The following is a 16,198-nucleotide window of genomic DNA, read 5'->3' as shown; positions in this document are numbered from 1 at the left end:
CATTCATTCTAACTGATAACTTGGTACTTGTCATGCTGATGTAACAAGCTGAACAGTGCTTACATAACAGATGGCATATGATGTGTCGTTTCACAGGTAGCTCTCCATTTCGTAGTACATGTTTTTCCAGATGTAGGGCTGGTATAGGTAGTAGCAGGAGGGGGCATAGGGCAAGTCTTACGGCTGAGACAGTCTCAGAGGCAGGAGCCATAGGGTAGAGAGATGAGTGCAGAATGAGCTTGGGCTGACAAAGATCTTGCTAAAATTGGGAGGGTGACAAAGAGCTATTCTAAGTGTGGTAGGCAGTATGTTAGACAGAATGGACCTCATTTTGTGGCATGATTTCAGAATGTAATAGCGTTGTCAAATTGGGTGATTAACACATTCGAGACCAGCATAATGCCGTGTGACAAGAAGTGTAGTCCTATGGTGTTTTTTTTTTAAGGAATCAGCAGTACCAGAATTGGATGAGATGACCTGGGAAATCTGGCGGGGTAATTACATCAAGTGAAGGCTAAAGTGGGAATGGTGGTATATTGCTGTAAAGAGTGTGGATTTGAACAAATACATTTGCCTCGAATGCCAAGGATGTATGGAAGGGAACGTTTCACATGGAAAGGATGGCATTTGGCAAAATGTAAGTACCGTTTGTTAATAGGTTTAATGCAAACAGAAGTGTGTAGCTGACCTCCAGTGAGGATGAGGTAATGTCAAGGAAAGTGGCATGAATTCAGCATAGGACCGTGTACACTTTTTTTGGGAGAATGTATTTAGATATGCCAAGAATTTTAACAGGTCAGCGTCGCCATGAGTCCATATGGTAAAGATGTCATCAATGTATCTGAACCAAACCAGCAGCTTAAGGGTTATAGATACCACGAAAGTGCCCTCCAAACAACCCATGAAAAAGATGGCATAGCAAGGAGCCATCTGGTTCCCTTGGCTGTGCCCCTGATCTTTTTTATATCTGACCTTCAACGGTTAAGTAGTTGTGGGTAAGTATAAAGTTGATCAAGGTGAGTAGGAGCATGTCATAGGATGTTCAGTAGGAGATAGACCATGTATATGGGGGATGTTGGAATGGGAGGAGATGGCATCAATGGTGAAAAGCAAGGTGTTTGGTGGGAGTGGGATGGTACATATTTCAGACAATCAATGAAATGGTTGGTGTCTTTAATATAGGTTGCAGGTGTTCATCAAATATGGCAATTATACATTCAGTGGGTGCTTTGAAGCCAGCAACTCTGGGACAGCCAGCATAATTGCATTTCTGCTTCTTAGGAAGAAGGTAACAGGGGGAGGTGTGTGTTTTGGGTGGCGTAAGAAGTTCTGTGGATTGAGGTGTTATTGTCTGTGAGGGTCATGAGGTTTTAAAGAGGGACTGCAAGTCAGTATGATTCAAAGGGATGGGATCTTCATGGGAGATGCCATATGTAGAGGTGTCAGACCACCTTTGCTTACATACTCCTGTCAGTGGTAGATTCCTTGTCTGCTGGGAGGATAACTACAAAGTCATGTTTCTAGGGAATGAAGAGCCTGGAGTTTTCAGAGGACAGGTTAGGGTCATGTTGGAGGGACCTAAGGAAGGGTTGTGAAGCGATGCTGAATATAAGGAACTTTTGGAAGGCTTTAAGGAATGATTCTGCAGTAGTGGTAGTTGGAATCATGGAGCTCTTCAAGGCATGGGTCAATGTCAGGTTTGCTGTTGGAAAGGTTTTGGAATTGGGCTGTAAAGTGATATTTCGAGTTGACATTACATGTGAGGGAAAGTATGTCCTTCACCGAAGCAACATGATTAAATGCAAGTTTATGGTAGGAAGTGAAACTGTCAGGTGATTCAGGAGGGGAGAGTGCCTTAGATGAAGAATACCACTTTTGTGAATGGTTTTTGTGATCATGAGTTATCATTGGTCTGGCAGGCAGTAGTGAAGGCTAGGGTGATGTTAAGAGAAGCCTTCTACTTTTCAGATTTCTTTTCTGACTTGAGGCTTTTGTCTTTGTAGTTTACATAATGGAACTCAAATTTTGTCATCTGAGGAAGAAATGGGTGTGCAGTTGTTGATTGTGATGATTAATTTTACATTTATTCCGTGTAATTTACCATTTCAGGCCACAGTATAACATATGTTAATAGCCCTTTCTGCATACACACATCATGTTTTAATAACACATAGTCAAAATCATCATTTTGTGTGTTTTGCATTCATACTCTCCTAATTAATGTGAAGTACACGGCCAGAGGGTACTTTCCATTGTACCACATTTAGGGTTTATTCCTGTTCCACTACACATGTGGAGTGTGTGCAGAATGACTGCTGAAGTGCCTCTGTAAGTGTTGTAGTTAAATTGAATCTTATTTTTGTGGTCCTTACAGGAGTGATAGTAGGGAGCTGTAGTATATTCCTAGTTTCCAAACTTAATTGTGGTTCTTGGACCTTTGTAAACAGGCTTTCTGCCACTTCATTTTTCTCAGTATTTTCATGACAGACCAACATGGACCATCACACATGTCAACATTCATACTGCCCTTAGTCCTATTTGGTATGGTTCACACAACTGTGGTAATATTCACATGAGTTTTGTAAGCAACCTCCTCTGTAGACTGCATTTTCCCAGTATCCTCCTAAGGAACTGAAGTCTGCCGCCTGCTTTATAACTGAGTCTATTTTATCATTCCAGTTGAGACTCGTTGAGATTTTATTTATTATATTCTACTTTTCTGCATTTTATTTGCACAATTGTAATTTCTGAAAATTTAAAGCAAATTGCCAAGCTCTGCATCACTTGGAAATCCCTTCTAAATGTGACTAAATCTTTTTTTCGATATTGCTTCAGTAAAAATAACTGCATCACCTGCAAAATGTCTGAGACATTTGTCAATGATTGAGCATCCAAGGGAACACGCTATATGCTACATACTCCCTAGTAAGAAATCCGTAGGCAATTCAGAAATTTATTTGATACACCATATGATTGTACTTTTCTTGTGCAAAGTTGGTGTTCTACTGAGTGATTTTTTATTTATTTATTTTTTAAGTCAAGAAATATTATACTTACCTGATTGCCTTGTTCCATGATTTTCTGGGTGTCACACTAGAAAATCACAAGTTATGTTTTACCAGTACTGGACTGATGTATGCAGAATCAACTCTGAGTGTCGAGGGGGAAGTCATTTTGTTGGAGATACCTCATTACATTAGAGTTCAGATTCTACAACAGATGGATGTCATTGATACAGAACAGTAGTTTTGTGGAATCTGCATCTACTGTTCTTGTAGATTAGTGTGACTTGTGTTTTCTTGCAACTACTACTTGGCACCAGCCACTCTCCAATTTTATCTACGCCAAGCAATCTACAATAATTATGATTAAAAGGGAATTAACTCAGCTGCAAATTATATCTAGAATGTGATACGGCTCCTTTGGGCTCTGCGATTTTGTTTCATTGTAGCGGCAAGAATTGACGAGGGCAGTCCTCCTGGATTCTCCTATGTAAAGGAACATTTGAATGCAGACTAAAGCATCTCTGCTTTTGCTTTGCTATCCCAAATTTCAATTCCTGTCTCGCACATGAATATCTGGACATACACTTTGATGTCACTGACATCCTATACATATGACCAGAATTTTTGTTTGTTTTTGTACGAGGACTTTCAGTAAGATTCCAGTACAGTGTTTAGTTGATGGCTTCACATATTGCCCTTTTGACAGCTGAATGTGTTTCATTTAACATCTATTATACAGTTGTTAGCAGTTTCGTCACAGAAAGTGTATACCATGAAGTTTTGTTCCCATCATGAACTGTTCGCATTTAGTTTTACACCTACATATAGAACCTTAAACTGGAGAGCATTGGACTCAATTGATAGGAATAGGAACCCCCAGTTTAGCTTCTGTCACACTGCTTGAAGTTTTTGCCTTTGTTTCCCCTAAATCCTTTGGGGAAGTAATAAAACCACAAGACCTGATTAACCTTTAACGTCCAGTTGTTTGTTTATAGTGATTACAATGTCAGAGAAATGATGTCTTAGAATAAGCGTTTCACCTAAATATTCACAGTTGGTACTAAAGCGTGGCATATGAATTAGAGACACGGGTTATGTCATCAGAATTACAGTGTAAAACGGGTCAAGGTTGTATGAAAATAAAACTCAAGCAATGCTTTCAAATATATGCAGTAGTAGTCGTGCAGTAGGGCTCAATAGGACTTCATTGGGTAAACATGAGGTCCAGATTAATTACTATGTTTTGTAGCACTTCACAAGGTACGCTATCTCGTACACCCAACAGCCGTTTTTTCTCGTCTGTATTTTATGTTTTGCATTGGCTTGCTTAATTGTTTGTAAATGGTGTTTACCAGCCGAATCACAGATGATTAGAGCACAAATGAGTCAGAATCAACTCCGTCATAAAATTTTGCTGTTTTAGCTTGCTTGGAATATCACGAAATACACATCGTTACAGTTAATTCCTTATAGAACTTAATTTCCAGCATGTGTCCATCGGTACTCCCAGATCACCTTTTTCGCTTGACAGATTGCGCTATATATGAAAAAGCTGGTCTGCTGTGTCACATTGAATTTGTTTTGTCATTTGCTCATAAAAACTGGAATTCGTTATAAAATGTGGACGGTCAACTGACTCAGCAGATATAACTGAGGCGTTCTCTGGGAAGGCGACTTAACTGAAATATGTTGAGAGCGAGATACAGAGCGTCAAACATTGTAAATATTTTTTATTAATTTTATACTCTCGTAAATGCACTAAATTTCAGTCAAATATAAGCAAAATATTGTGGTTTCAGAATACATGAGGTGATAGTGTAATATGTTGGAATTACTGACTGGTTTGGATTTCCTTCCACGCCTCAATTTTGCCCGGTACATTTAAGATGAAGCAGCCTGTATAGAATTACCTGTTCGAGAGCTTGGAGGGGTATAATAGTTTACCTCCATATGTTTTCTCACATTCTACTCATTACCGTAAAGTTTGCGAGTACTTGAATTTGTAATGATTGTTGTCTCAATCTCGTAAGCTCATTTCGTTCACACCCATTTTTCTCTTTCCCAGGTGGTTGACAGCTTGGCTCTTGCGAGAGAAGAGTCGACATCCAAATCACTGACAAGCAGAATTCTATCTTCCAGCAGTGAGATAGTAGTAAAAGCACATTCCCTGAATTAAAAAGCTTACTTTTCTGTTTTGTATTTCCTCATTTTTTCTTTTAAGTCAATAAAAGTTGTGTGGGGCGATGTATTATGTTATATTTTCGCGAAATGTACTGGTAAATTTTGTCATATTGGTTCACTTTGCTGTACTGGACGGGCGTCCGTACCGTGTCGCCATCTATGAGGCGCCGCGCTAATCTACATCGGCATCTACGGTTACCTGTCAGACCAGACGAGAGCAGCGGCAGTTCAGTCGAGTAGGGAAGAGAAGGTAGTGTGTGGGAGTGGCAGGGAGGGTGTGCAGTTGATGGCGGTTTAAATTCACGGTACGGTTCTAGGAGTCTGTAACATTTCCTAAGCGGTGGACTATCCTTTGTTGTCACCCGTGTTGAGGAAAACGCTTAGACACACACCAATAATGACTTAGACCTGGTAGCATGCAAACGTAATTTTTGAGTAACACCCAAAATACAGCCCTCAGTACTATTTGAAGTGTCTGCAAACTTCACTGTGCGTACTTCGTAACCTGTGGTCGAGACACGAGCATCACCGACCGCAAATTCTCGAAAGTTCGCAATGGGTTCCAAGGTTGAGTACGTGGAGTCGTCGCACATGTATGCGACCAACTATGTGCGTAACTCAAAGGCCATCGGCGTGCTGTGGGGTATCTTCAGTATCTGCTACGCGATTATCGTGGTGGTATCGCTGGTGACACCCGAGTGGGTGGGCGACACGATGGAGGCAGAGACGACGGGCCGCTTCGGGCTGTTTGCACGCTGCATGTTCCCTCCCGGGGGCGGGCCAGAGCGGTGCGAAGGTGGCCTCGACGACCTGCGCGCCGCCCCCAGCGGAGCCTTTCGAGCCGCCGCCGTCCTCGTCGCCGCCGCAGCCCTTCTCGCCCTCATCGCGATCGCGGCGATGCTGCTGTTCTTCTTCGTACCCGCCACCACTGTTTTCCACGTCTGCGCTTGGATACAAGTCCTTTCTGGTAAGTATACCCCGGATGCAGACACATATATATATACTTCAAAATTACTGGGACTTCGTTGGAGAGTGTAATTCATTTTCTGCATGTACATCCATGCCTGGAAAAGCCTGGGAAGAACACGCCAGCGGGTACTCTCCACAGAAACACCAATGGGTATTCTTCCTTTTCTATTCAGGTTACACACACACACACACACACACACACACACACACACAAACACAAACATCATTTGCAAATAATTTTGCGGCTGTTTACAACTTGTACAGAAACCAGATGACAGTGATGAGTTGAGGGGTACAAAAGAAAAGCAGTGGTTGAGAATAGAGTGACACAGGATTGTTGCCTATCCCCAAAGTTATTCAATCTATGCATTGAACAAGTAGAACAGAAAAAAGTCCAGTAAGAAGACATAAAAAGTCTTGAGTTTGCCGATGACAGTGTAATTCTGTCGGAGACAACAGAGAAGGTGGAAGAGCAATTGAACGGAATGGACACAGTCTTGAAAGGAGGATATAAAATGAACATAAACAAAAGCAAAACGAAGTTAATGGAATATAGTTTAATTAAATCAAGTGATGCTGAGGGAATTAGATTAGGAAATGACACACTTAAAGTAGTAGATGAGTTTTGCTATTTGGGCAGCATAATGACTAATGATGGCCGAAGTAGGAGGATATAAAATGTAGACTGGCAATAGCAAGAAATGGATTTCTGAAGAAGAGAAATTTGTCAACATCGAATATAGATTCTGAAAGTATTTGCGTGTAGTGTAACCATGTAGGGAAGTGAAACATCGACAATAAATTGTCCAAACAAGAAGGGAATAGATGCCTTTGAAATGTGGTGCTACAGAAGAATGCTGAAGATTGGATGGGTAGAGGACATAACTAATGAGAAGGTACTGAACAGAACTGGGAAGAAAAGAAATTTTCGGCATAATATGACTAGGAGAAGGGATAGGTTGATAAAACACATTCTGAGACATCAAGGGATCACCAGTTTAGTACTGGGGAGGGGGTGGGGGTGCAGTGTAGTGTCGGGGATAAAAATCATAGAGGGAGACCAAGAGATGAGTATAGTCAGCAGATTCAGAAGTATGTGGCTTGTAGTAGTTATTCAGAGATGAAGAAGCTTGCACAGGATAGGGTTGCATGGAAAGCTGCAGCAAACTGAAAACCACAACAAAAACAACGTGTGACTGTTCACTGATGGTTCACAACCTAATTCTGCAAGTCCATAGTAGGTGTCTGCAAGGGGGTGCAAGAGAAGGCACTTGCTCCCCCACCTCTCCCCTGAGAAAGTTTCTGCAGATGCCCATGAGATTAACAATATATATGTTACAATCACATAATTTTCTTGACCTTAATTATGAATTAATCTGCTTGTTAAGGATTCAGCTCTAATATGATATTTTTATTTCTTTTTTCTGATCTGTTTGCTTCCTGATACACTTACATAACACTGAAGAGTTTGGTATACTTGTTTTACTTGTTCACAAAGCACTACTATGTTTTTGATATAGCTACAATGGAATGATGCCAGGAAAAATTTGTTCACAATACTGCAGTTATGGTACATTTGATACTGCTGCCATCTTCAGTAGTTTTCCACGGTGTTAATCACATACTGGATAATATGTAATGAAGGCAGAGTCATAATCTGTAGTTTTCTGAAGCTAGGTCTACAGTGGACTGTGGGTGGAGGTGTGGCATGTTGAATATTTTCCTCATTGCCTTTAAATACATTGGTTACTTTCTCTCTTTGGCCACATAGAATGATGCCAAATGATGTATGATTATGTACTAAGCTCTGACAGATGACTCTCAGCAATGGAATGTTAACACAGGTATGTAGTTTCCTCATGGTAAAAATACTTAAGTAGTTTTACATACCAACTTTTCTATATAATTGTCCCAAGACAGTTTTTAAGAAATTGTTATTCTGAAGAAATTAACAGAACTTAGTTCCTGTTCCAATTGCTTGTTGCGATTCTGTGTAGTATGTAGGTCCTGTGCTTTATTTTGATTGATACAGAGAGAGTTTGCATTACACCAAGCTTCAACTTTATGAATGGTCCAGTATATTTCACATATCAATGTCTCTATTGTTTCCAATGGTATGCGGACAGCTAGATCATCACGAAATAAGTAACCGAAAGTAGATGGTCAGGTTATGTTGTATGACAAGTTGTTAATACCAATAATGAATAAGAATTAACCCAATACTTAACCTTGACTAAATGCCCACATGCCCCTGGGAGGTACTCAGACTTCGTGCCACTTCTTGCTGAATTCTACTACATAAATAAGACCTTACTAATCCAACAGCATTTTCTGTAAAACTGCACAACTGCAGTTTTATTTGATAATATCTCACAGGAGACAGTATCAAAATCTTTTGACAAAACAAAATCCTTCTTTGAATCCATATCCATTTTCTAGTTGACTGCTACATTGTGTCAGAAATTACATTATAGCTTCACTTACTTTTGGTAGCATTCAGACTATTGACACAAATCTGTAATTGTCACTGCTAAACCTGGATCAGAACAACAAAGTGACAGACAGCCAGTTGTTTACGAGACTGCTATCGTAGCAACAACTAATCAGAGTATGAGTTTGATCACATCTCCTATGCTTTGTACAGTTGTCATATCAGTCAGCAATCTCAGCTGCATGTCACCAGTCAGCTGCTCTCGATAGTTGTGGTCTGTAACATAACTGTGATTTGTTCTTGTATGCTTTGTTTCTGTGTGTCATGTGTTGCTTTTGTGGATGTGTGAAGCTAACAGTGAAATTGCTTAGGAAAGTCATAAGACTTTTGAGATCCTACAAAGCAAACTGAATACTGCACTGTAATGGGAAACATACAAATCACTAAATATGTAACCACACAGAAGCTGCTGCCAGTATCCAAACAATGAACCGATCTGCCATCTCATTTTCCTACAAGTAAGCCTTTGTGATAATTCCATTCCATATCACCACAAATTAACACTCAGATATTTGTAAGAGTTGCTGCCAATCGTGACCCATTCATATTGGAGTTACATGATGATACATTTTTTCGTTATGTTAAATGAACAATTTGACATTTGCAAACGTATAAAGAAATCCCCCAATAATTTCATTTTATTATGATGATAATTACATGTGGCTCAATGGCCCGGCGCATCTTTCAATTGGGGACCAGTTTGGCGAGTTTGTTGTCGCTAATCTATTGCAGTTATGCAACCGGGGATGGGGGGGGGGGGATGCTCCACTTTAATGTGATGTGGAATCTGAACCACCTGACATTCCTGACGACATTGTTGAGTGGTGAAGGCTGGATTGAAGGCAGACTGAAAATTTCGACTCCGACGGGAATTCTAACCTGCTATCTCTCTGTTTCCAGGTGATTACAATTAGACCATCCTGCTAGTCTGAGATTGGTTACTACTGATGTACAACAAGAACAGTAAGGGTCCCAACACATTTCCCTGGAGGCAGCCCTGAGTTTACTTCTATATCCTTTCATGAACCCTCATCCAGAATACGATGCTGCTTCCTCCCTACCAAAAAAAATCGTTAATTCAGTCACAAATTTCGCTCAATACTCTACCAGCGAAACCTATCGGGGGGGGGGGGGGGGGAGGGCGAATATGCTCCTATTAATTTAAGAGACTGACTGAAAAGTAGGGTACCAGCTGCCTGATTCTAACTTCCTCAGCGCCTTTAAAAAATTCCCCAAAAATTTTGTTAAGCGAACATATTCGCGTTCTGTTTTTTCTTTTTTTACACGGCAACTCATCTCAAACTACCTCAACCTCCCCTAATGGTAACTCACTCAAACCCACTAGTCGATCGCTGTAAGTCGCTCACACCCATCCATTCCAAATTGCCTATTCTCTCTCACTCATACAGCCCAACTCACTGTCATTATCTCTTTGTGTGTCTTTCATTGCCTCCTGTATAACAACCACAGTCCCCTTCGTTTTATTCTGTTACTACAGTCTCGTCTCAATGTCAGTGCCTCATTCTTGCTCTCTAACACTGCTGATATCTCATTCCTTCCTTCCTCCCTCCCTCCCTCCCTCCCTCCCTCCCTCCCTCCCTCCCTTCCCTGTATCTCCTCGCTGTCACTGTCTCTCTCTTCCTCGTTGTCATTGTCATGTATTCTCTCTCTCTCTCTCTCTCTCTCTCTCTCTCTCTCTCTCTCGTCCGCTTCCGATCCTCTCCAGCTCTGTCTCCTTCACTCTTTTTTTTTAGCACTGTTCTGTCACTGTCAACTATGTTCCGTTGTCACTGTGTCCATCTGTTTCTCTCACACTGCCATTGTCTCCTTCGCTCTTTCTATAACACAACCACTGCCTACTGTCTTCCAGTGTATTACGTTTCCGTTTCTTCTCTACTGCCACTGGCACTGCCTCTGCCACTGTCTTCTTCTCTTTCAGCATAAAAAGCGCGAAGATGTTTACAGGCCAAAATTTTGCGGAAAATTTTTTAAGGTGCTGAGGACGGAATAATGAGGCAGCTGCTATCCCACTTTTCGGTCAGGCTTTTAAATAAACAGGAGCATATTCGCATTTTTATGCCTCAATAGGAACAGTTTTCCACTGGTTCTCTTCGTCTCCCTGCTGCAGCAGGGCATGTAACTTATTTGAAAAGAGATGTATTAGTCAGTAAAATTTAGATAGTTTACTTACGTGAAACGGAAATACAGCAAAACTGAATTTACACGTCAGATCAGATTTTAAGTGCAAAAACTTCTGCATGTGCTGCAGTTTAACTACATAGGGTGGTACGTCACATTATAAACTATGTTTTCGCCTCACACCGGATTTTACGTGTAGAAGCAGGGTAACTTCAAACTTCTTTATCTTGAAAATGGTTGAAGGTATCAAGAAAATCTTGATATTTGTTAGAGACGGGGATCTTATATCGTAAAAATTTCAGCCATTTGCTGTGCATAGCCGTCGTAGAATCCTCGGTTGGGTTTTGATCCGCTGGCGACGACGGAAATATAGTAAAGAAACCCTTTTGTGTGGAATTTTCCGAGGAGACGCCCATAAAGTAATGGTGCCTCCATAAGTTCCATCACCATAGACCACATCAAATGCAAAAAGAACCATCCTATTTGCTCCATTTGTCTAAGTAGGAGGAAGTGTGTAGTTTTCTTCTTTGTCCCTTTACTGTAACATAGTGACACTAAGACGATCATTCTGTTGAGTGTACAAATGGTCCTTAGCCCAAGGTCTACCCAAAACACTTGACCCTACCATTTTTAAGCGCTGCGTTTTAGAACATTAGTTACGCATGCTGTCACATCCCTACCGATATGATCTCACTTTTTATTTCATTATGCTTTACAGTTCCTCCCTTTTCCATTCGTGGATAGAGCTCTGGAAGAATGATCAGCTACACGCTCTTGTGGAAACTGTCATTAGTCTACATTGATCTTCTGGGTCCCTAAAGTAGTGTTATGCATTGGATTGAAGTATACGATTCCAACGTAGCCTTGTAATTTTCAAAGTAGGGTTTTCGAGTATCTATCAGTTGACATTTTCTACAGGCCCACTAAGTTAACCAAGCTGACTATATGGGGTACGTTTCTTTGTATTAGTTCGATGTTCCCTGTAGACGGAACCAAGTTTGTTCAATTTACTGGTATCTGTTCTAGACCTGTCGCCTTAAAACTAACACAGGCCGTACATTTTACGATTCTGACTTCATGTGGTGCCGGCAATCACATATTTTCATTCTTCGGATACGCAGAAAAACAAAGTTGTTTTACTTCCTTCGAAGAGAAAGGGTGGAGGAAACTATGCACAATTTCTTTCAAAATAAAACTCAGAACTGTTGGAAAACTGTTTACTTAAAAAAAAAAAAAACTTACGTACGTTACTACCTACAGTGTACTTGACTGTATAGTTTATATGAGATTTATACGCACTATTTTGCTCTTGGACAAATAAGATTCAAACACAGCCTATGCGCTGTTTTTGTTCATTTTAATACGTTCCCGCTACGCAGTGTGCGGGCAGTGGTCATAACGTTTTGGCGCATCAGAGAATGTGATGCAAGTGTTGACAAGCTGCAGTTTCCCAGAAAACTATCAGTACATTGACAACTGTCGTCGTTGTTGTTGTTGTCTTCAGTCCTGAGACTGGTTTGATGATGCAGCTCTCCATGCTACTCTATCCTGTGCAAGCTTCTTCATCTCCCAGTACTTACTGCAACCTAAATCCTTCTGAATCTGCTTGGTGTATTCATCTCTTGGTCTCCCTCTATGATTTTTACCCTCCACGCTCCCCTCCAATACTAAATTGGTGATCCCTTGATGCCTCAGAACATGTCCTACCAACCGATCCCTTCTTCTAGTCAAGAAGTCCCTTCTTCCCCAATCCACTTCAACACCTCCTCATTAGTTATGTGATCTACCCATCTGATCTTCAGCATTCTTCTGTAGCACCACATTTCGAAAGCTTCTATTCTCTTTTTGTCTAAACTATTTATCGTACATGTTTCACTTCCATACATGGCTACACTCCATACAAATACTTTCAGAAACGACTTCCTGACACTTAAATATATACTCAACTGTCATATGATCAGCGTATTTAAGAGCTTCTGTGAGTGTGACATTTCATATAAATTTTTATTGTCACGCCTAGAATTACTGTATATTTATTTACATCTTTCCCGACCGACTCTATTATCAATAATTAATTTTGAATTACGAGATTACTATGTTTTCACATTTCCTTAAATACTAAATTTTGCGACAGTTAAAACAGTTTAAATGTTTTGTAGTAAACAGCGGTCGAAGATCTTCAAAGTCGATTTATTTAGTGTTTGTTTTTATTTTTTTTAATTTTTTTTTTAGAAACGCTTCGTATAGTTTTAGGAAGCTGATGTCCGAAACCAGACCTTCAAATCCTCCAAGTATAAAGAAAATAAAAAAAGAGAACCAGTCCGTAATGTCCCTTTGTTCGACCATTGCCTAATCCCTAGAAAACGATGTTACCAAGGATACATAACGAGTGTGTCTCATAAATGTCGTAGCGTGCCTATTTTCTTTGTTTCTAAAGATATGTTCAATTTCCTTTTCATTATGTGTAGCTGGAGTTGGCGCTGTGTTATTGATAGGTGATAGTGCGATGAAAAAAAAAAAAAAAAATGAATGGTATAGAAGCGTACTGGAAGAGAATTTAGGTTGTTGCGTGATGTAAGGCTCTTCCAGTCTTCAAAAAATAAGAAGGCAGTTTACAGTGGCCCAATTTTAGAATATATTAATGATGATGACAGCGGAAGGTATGCGCAAACATGGGGAGACTGAGGCAACGCGGGAAGAAACGGAGGGCAACATCAGACCCGTCCAAGAACCTGATCTGTAGCTAAATGAACAAATAAGTTCAGAGTTGACCTTGTGACCTACTGCGCGTGTGCCGTGACTCACGAATAGCATGCTGATCTGTTTTTTCACAGTACTGGTTTGGCTCTTTCACAGTCATTTTCTACCGACCGTCCGTTGCAATGCGAACGAAAAAAACACGAGTTATGAACAAATCTGAAGAATGTTGTTCATGGAGAGCTTAAATAGACGCTGAAAAGCGTAGAGATAATCCTGAAAATTTTTGATTGTGATTTTTTAATAGCTATGAAAATAAGATTAAAACGAAAAACTTGGGGCGAATGCAATAGACAGGGGCCCACGTTTTTCCTTTTAAATCTTACTTTATTTTCGTAGCTATTAAAAAAAAAGTCACATATTTTGGGGACTGGCTGTATGGAGCTAGGAAAATTATTTTATACCTTCTAAGCTGATTAAAAACTAAGTATTTTAAAAATTTATTTTTAGTTACTAATTGTTTCTTGTTCAGGGCGAATTGTCAGCCCCTGCATCAAGCACAGATCCTCGGCAGGTCCTGCTACGATTTACTACAATTTTCGGGCATTGCGACATTTCGACATGTAATAACAGAACAGGCGAGCTCCTATACAGTGCTTCCGACATTGTCCACTAGATCACTTACATACTTCCAAAAGTAACTTACGTACTTCCAAAAGTAACGGCAACGTAACATTGTTGGTATACTCTCGAAGTATTTCGCCCCGTTAAGAAAGACATGTTGAGTTCTGTCTGCTCGGAATCTAGTCACAAAGCTGGTGCGATAATCCGTAATCTACTTTTTTTCACTTGATGACCGTGCGGAACTGTATAGTACCTTCTGGAAGTCAAGGAACTCGCTACAAACCTAGGCTCCTCCATAATTCACCTACTTCCTCCACGAGCAATGAAGTGTCACACTAAAGATCAAGAGTGTGATCACATTTTTCGACTGCATCGGCAATATCCAATGGGAATTAGAGCCTGGACGTCAGACTGTGAGGAGCGCAGAGTTATTGGACGCAGGTTTGAACGGTTTCTGCTGCGCTTCAAGCGTGTTCGGCCAGAATATTACTGTAATGTAAAAGTGTAACATGTTACATTGGTAACGCCAGCCATCACGCAGCTATTTAGTGCGAAACGTACACTGATCAACCAGAACATTACGACCACCTATGTAATAGCCAAATACGTCCACCTTTGGCGCGGATAACAGCGGCTACGCGTAATGGCAAGGAAGCAATGAGGCCTTGGTAATTCGCCGGAGGGCGCTGGCACCACATCTCTCACACAAGTCACCAAATTCTCGTTAATTCTGGGGAGGAGGGGGCGGGGGCGAAGAGCTCTGACGCCACGTTCAATCACATTCCAGATGTGTTCGATCGATCGGGTTCAGATCTGGCGAGTTGGGGGGCCAGCACATCAATTGTAACTCGCCATTGTGTTCCTCGAACCACTGCGTCACACCCGTAGCCTTGTGACATAGTTCATTATCTTGTTGAAAAATGCCACTGCCATCGGGAAGCAATATCGTCATGAAGGGGTGTACGTGGTCTGCAACCAGTGTACGATACTCCTTGGTCGTCATGGTGCTTTGCACGAGTCCCACTGGACTCATGGATGCCCACGTGAATGTTCCCAAAGAATAATAGAGCTGTCACCAACTTATCTCCGTTCCGCCGTACAGGTGTCAAGAAGCTTTCCCCCTGGAAGACGACGGATTTGCGCACTCCTATCGGCATGATGAAGAAGGTATCTGAATCCATCCGACTGCGCAACGCGCCACTGCGCCAAAGTCCAGAGCCGATAGTCACGACGATTTCAGTTGTAGTTGCCGATGTGGTGTTAACATTGACACATGCGTGGGTCGTCGGCTGCGGAAGCTCATCATTAGATGTTTTCGGTGCACTGTGTGTTCAGACACACTTGTACTTCGTCCAACATTAGTCTGATGTTAATTCTACAGTTCGCAGCCTGTCTCGTTTTACCAATCTGCCCAGCCTTCGACGTCCGACACTCGACGTCTGGACGTGGTTTCGCCACGTGTTGAAGACACTCACCACAACACTCTTTGAACACCCGACAAGTCGTCCAGTTTCCGAAATGCTCATGCCGAGCCACAGGGCCATCACACCGTGGTCATAATGTTCTGGCTGGTCAGTGTATTGCGTAACAATCACGTAACTGATTTCTAATATCCACCTTACTCTCCGTAACTGCCACCTACACATTTCGTTTCGTTCACTTTCCTCAGAGGAATTCTGATAGGAACACATACAGCATATATACTGGACATCATTGGTGTTCTTGATACTGGTATTCTGGCGGCGATCTGTACAAATTCCATCGCCGACGGCATCCAGCGTTTTTACAAACAAAGATTGGCGTGTTGCAGGCATCGTAAATGAATTCGTTCTCGAATAAGGGAATTTTATGTGTATCTTGTGATTTATTGTTTATTTTATGATATTGCTGTCTGATTACCCAGCGTTGGCCTGTTACTTATTTATTGTAATCTTATGTGTGATAGCGAAAGAATTGAAATATATGTACAGTAGCTTTTCGATTACTTTTACTCCTCATCACCTTCAGCTCTTTTTACTCCTCATCCCCTTCAGCTCGCTCCCACATGCCGAAGGGGGCTAGGGGGTCTTGCGTAAACAGTTATGTTTTTCCC

The 16,198-nt window shown here is 41.2% G+C and overlaps 1 protein-coding gene across 1 annotated transcript in view; it reads left to right on the top strand.

Annotated features, from left to right (window-relative positions):
- The first annotated feature begins 5,378 nt into the window (after positions 1–5,378).
- Positions 5,379–16,198, top strand: part of LOC126262330 (LHFPL tetraspan subfamily member 3 protein) — a 151,248-nt gene continuing 140,428 nt past the window's right edge. Inside the window, exon 1 of the mRNA XM_049958885.1 lies at positions 5,379–6,153. Within this exon, the coding sequence (XP_049814842.1) occupies positions 5,742–6,153 (412 nt within the window). The 5' untranslated portion in view covers positions 5,379–5,741. The remainder of the gene's footprint in view (positions 6,154–16,198) is intronic.

This window comes from Schistocerca nitens, chromosome 6 (genome assembly GCF_023898315.1).
Source record: "Schistocerca nitens isolate TAMUIC-IGC-003100 chromosome 6, iqSchNite1.1, whole genome shotgun sequence".
NCBI classification, from domain to species: Eukaryota; Metazoa; Arthropoda; class Insecta; order Orthoptera; family Acrididae; genus Schistocerca; species Schistocerca nitens.
Note: the sequence above shows the minus strand (reverse complement) of the source record. Positions and strands in the feature narration are given on the sequence as shown.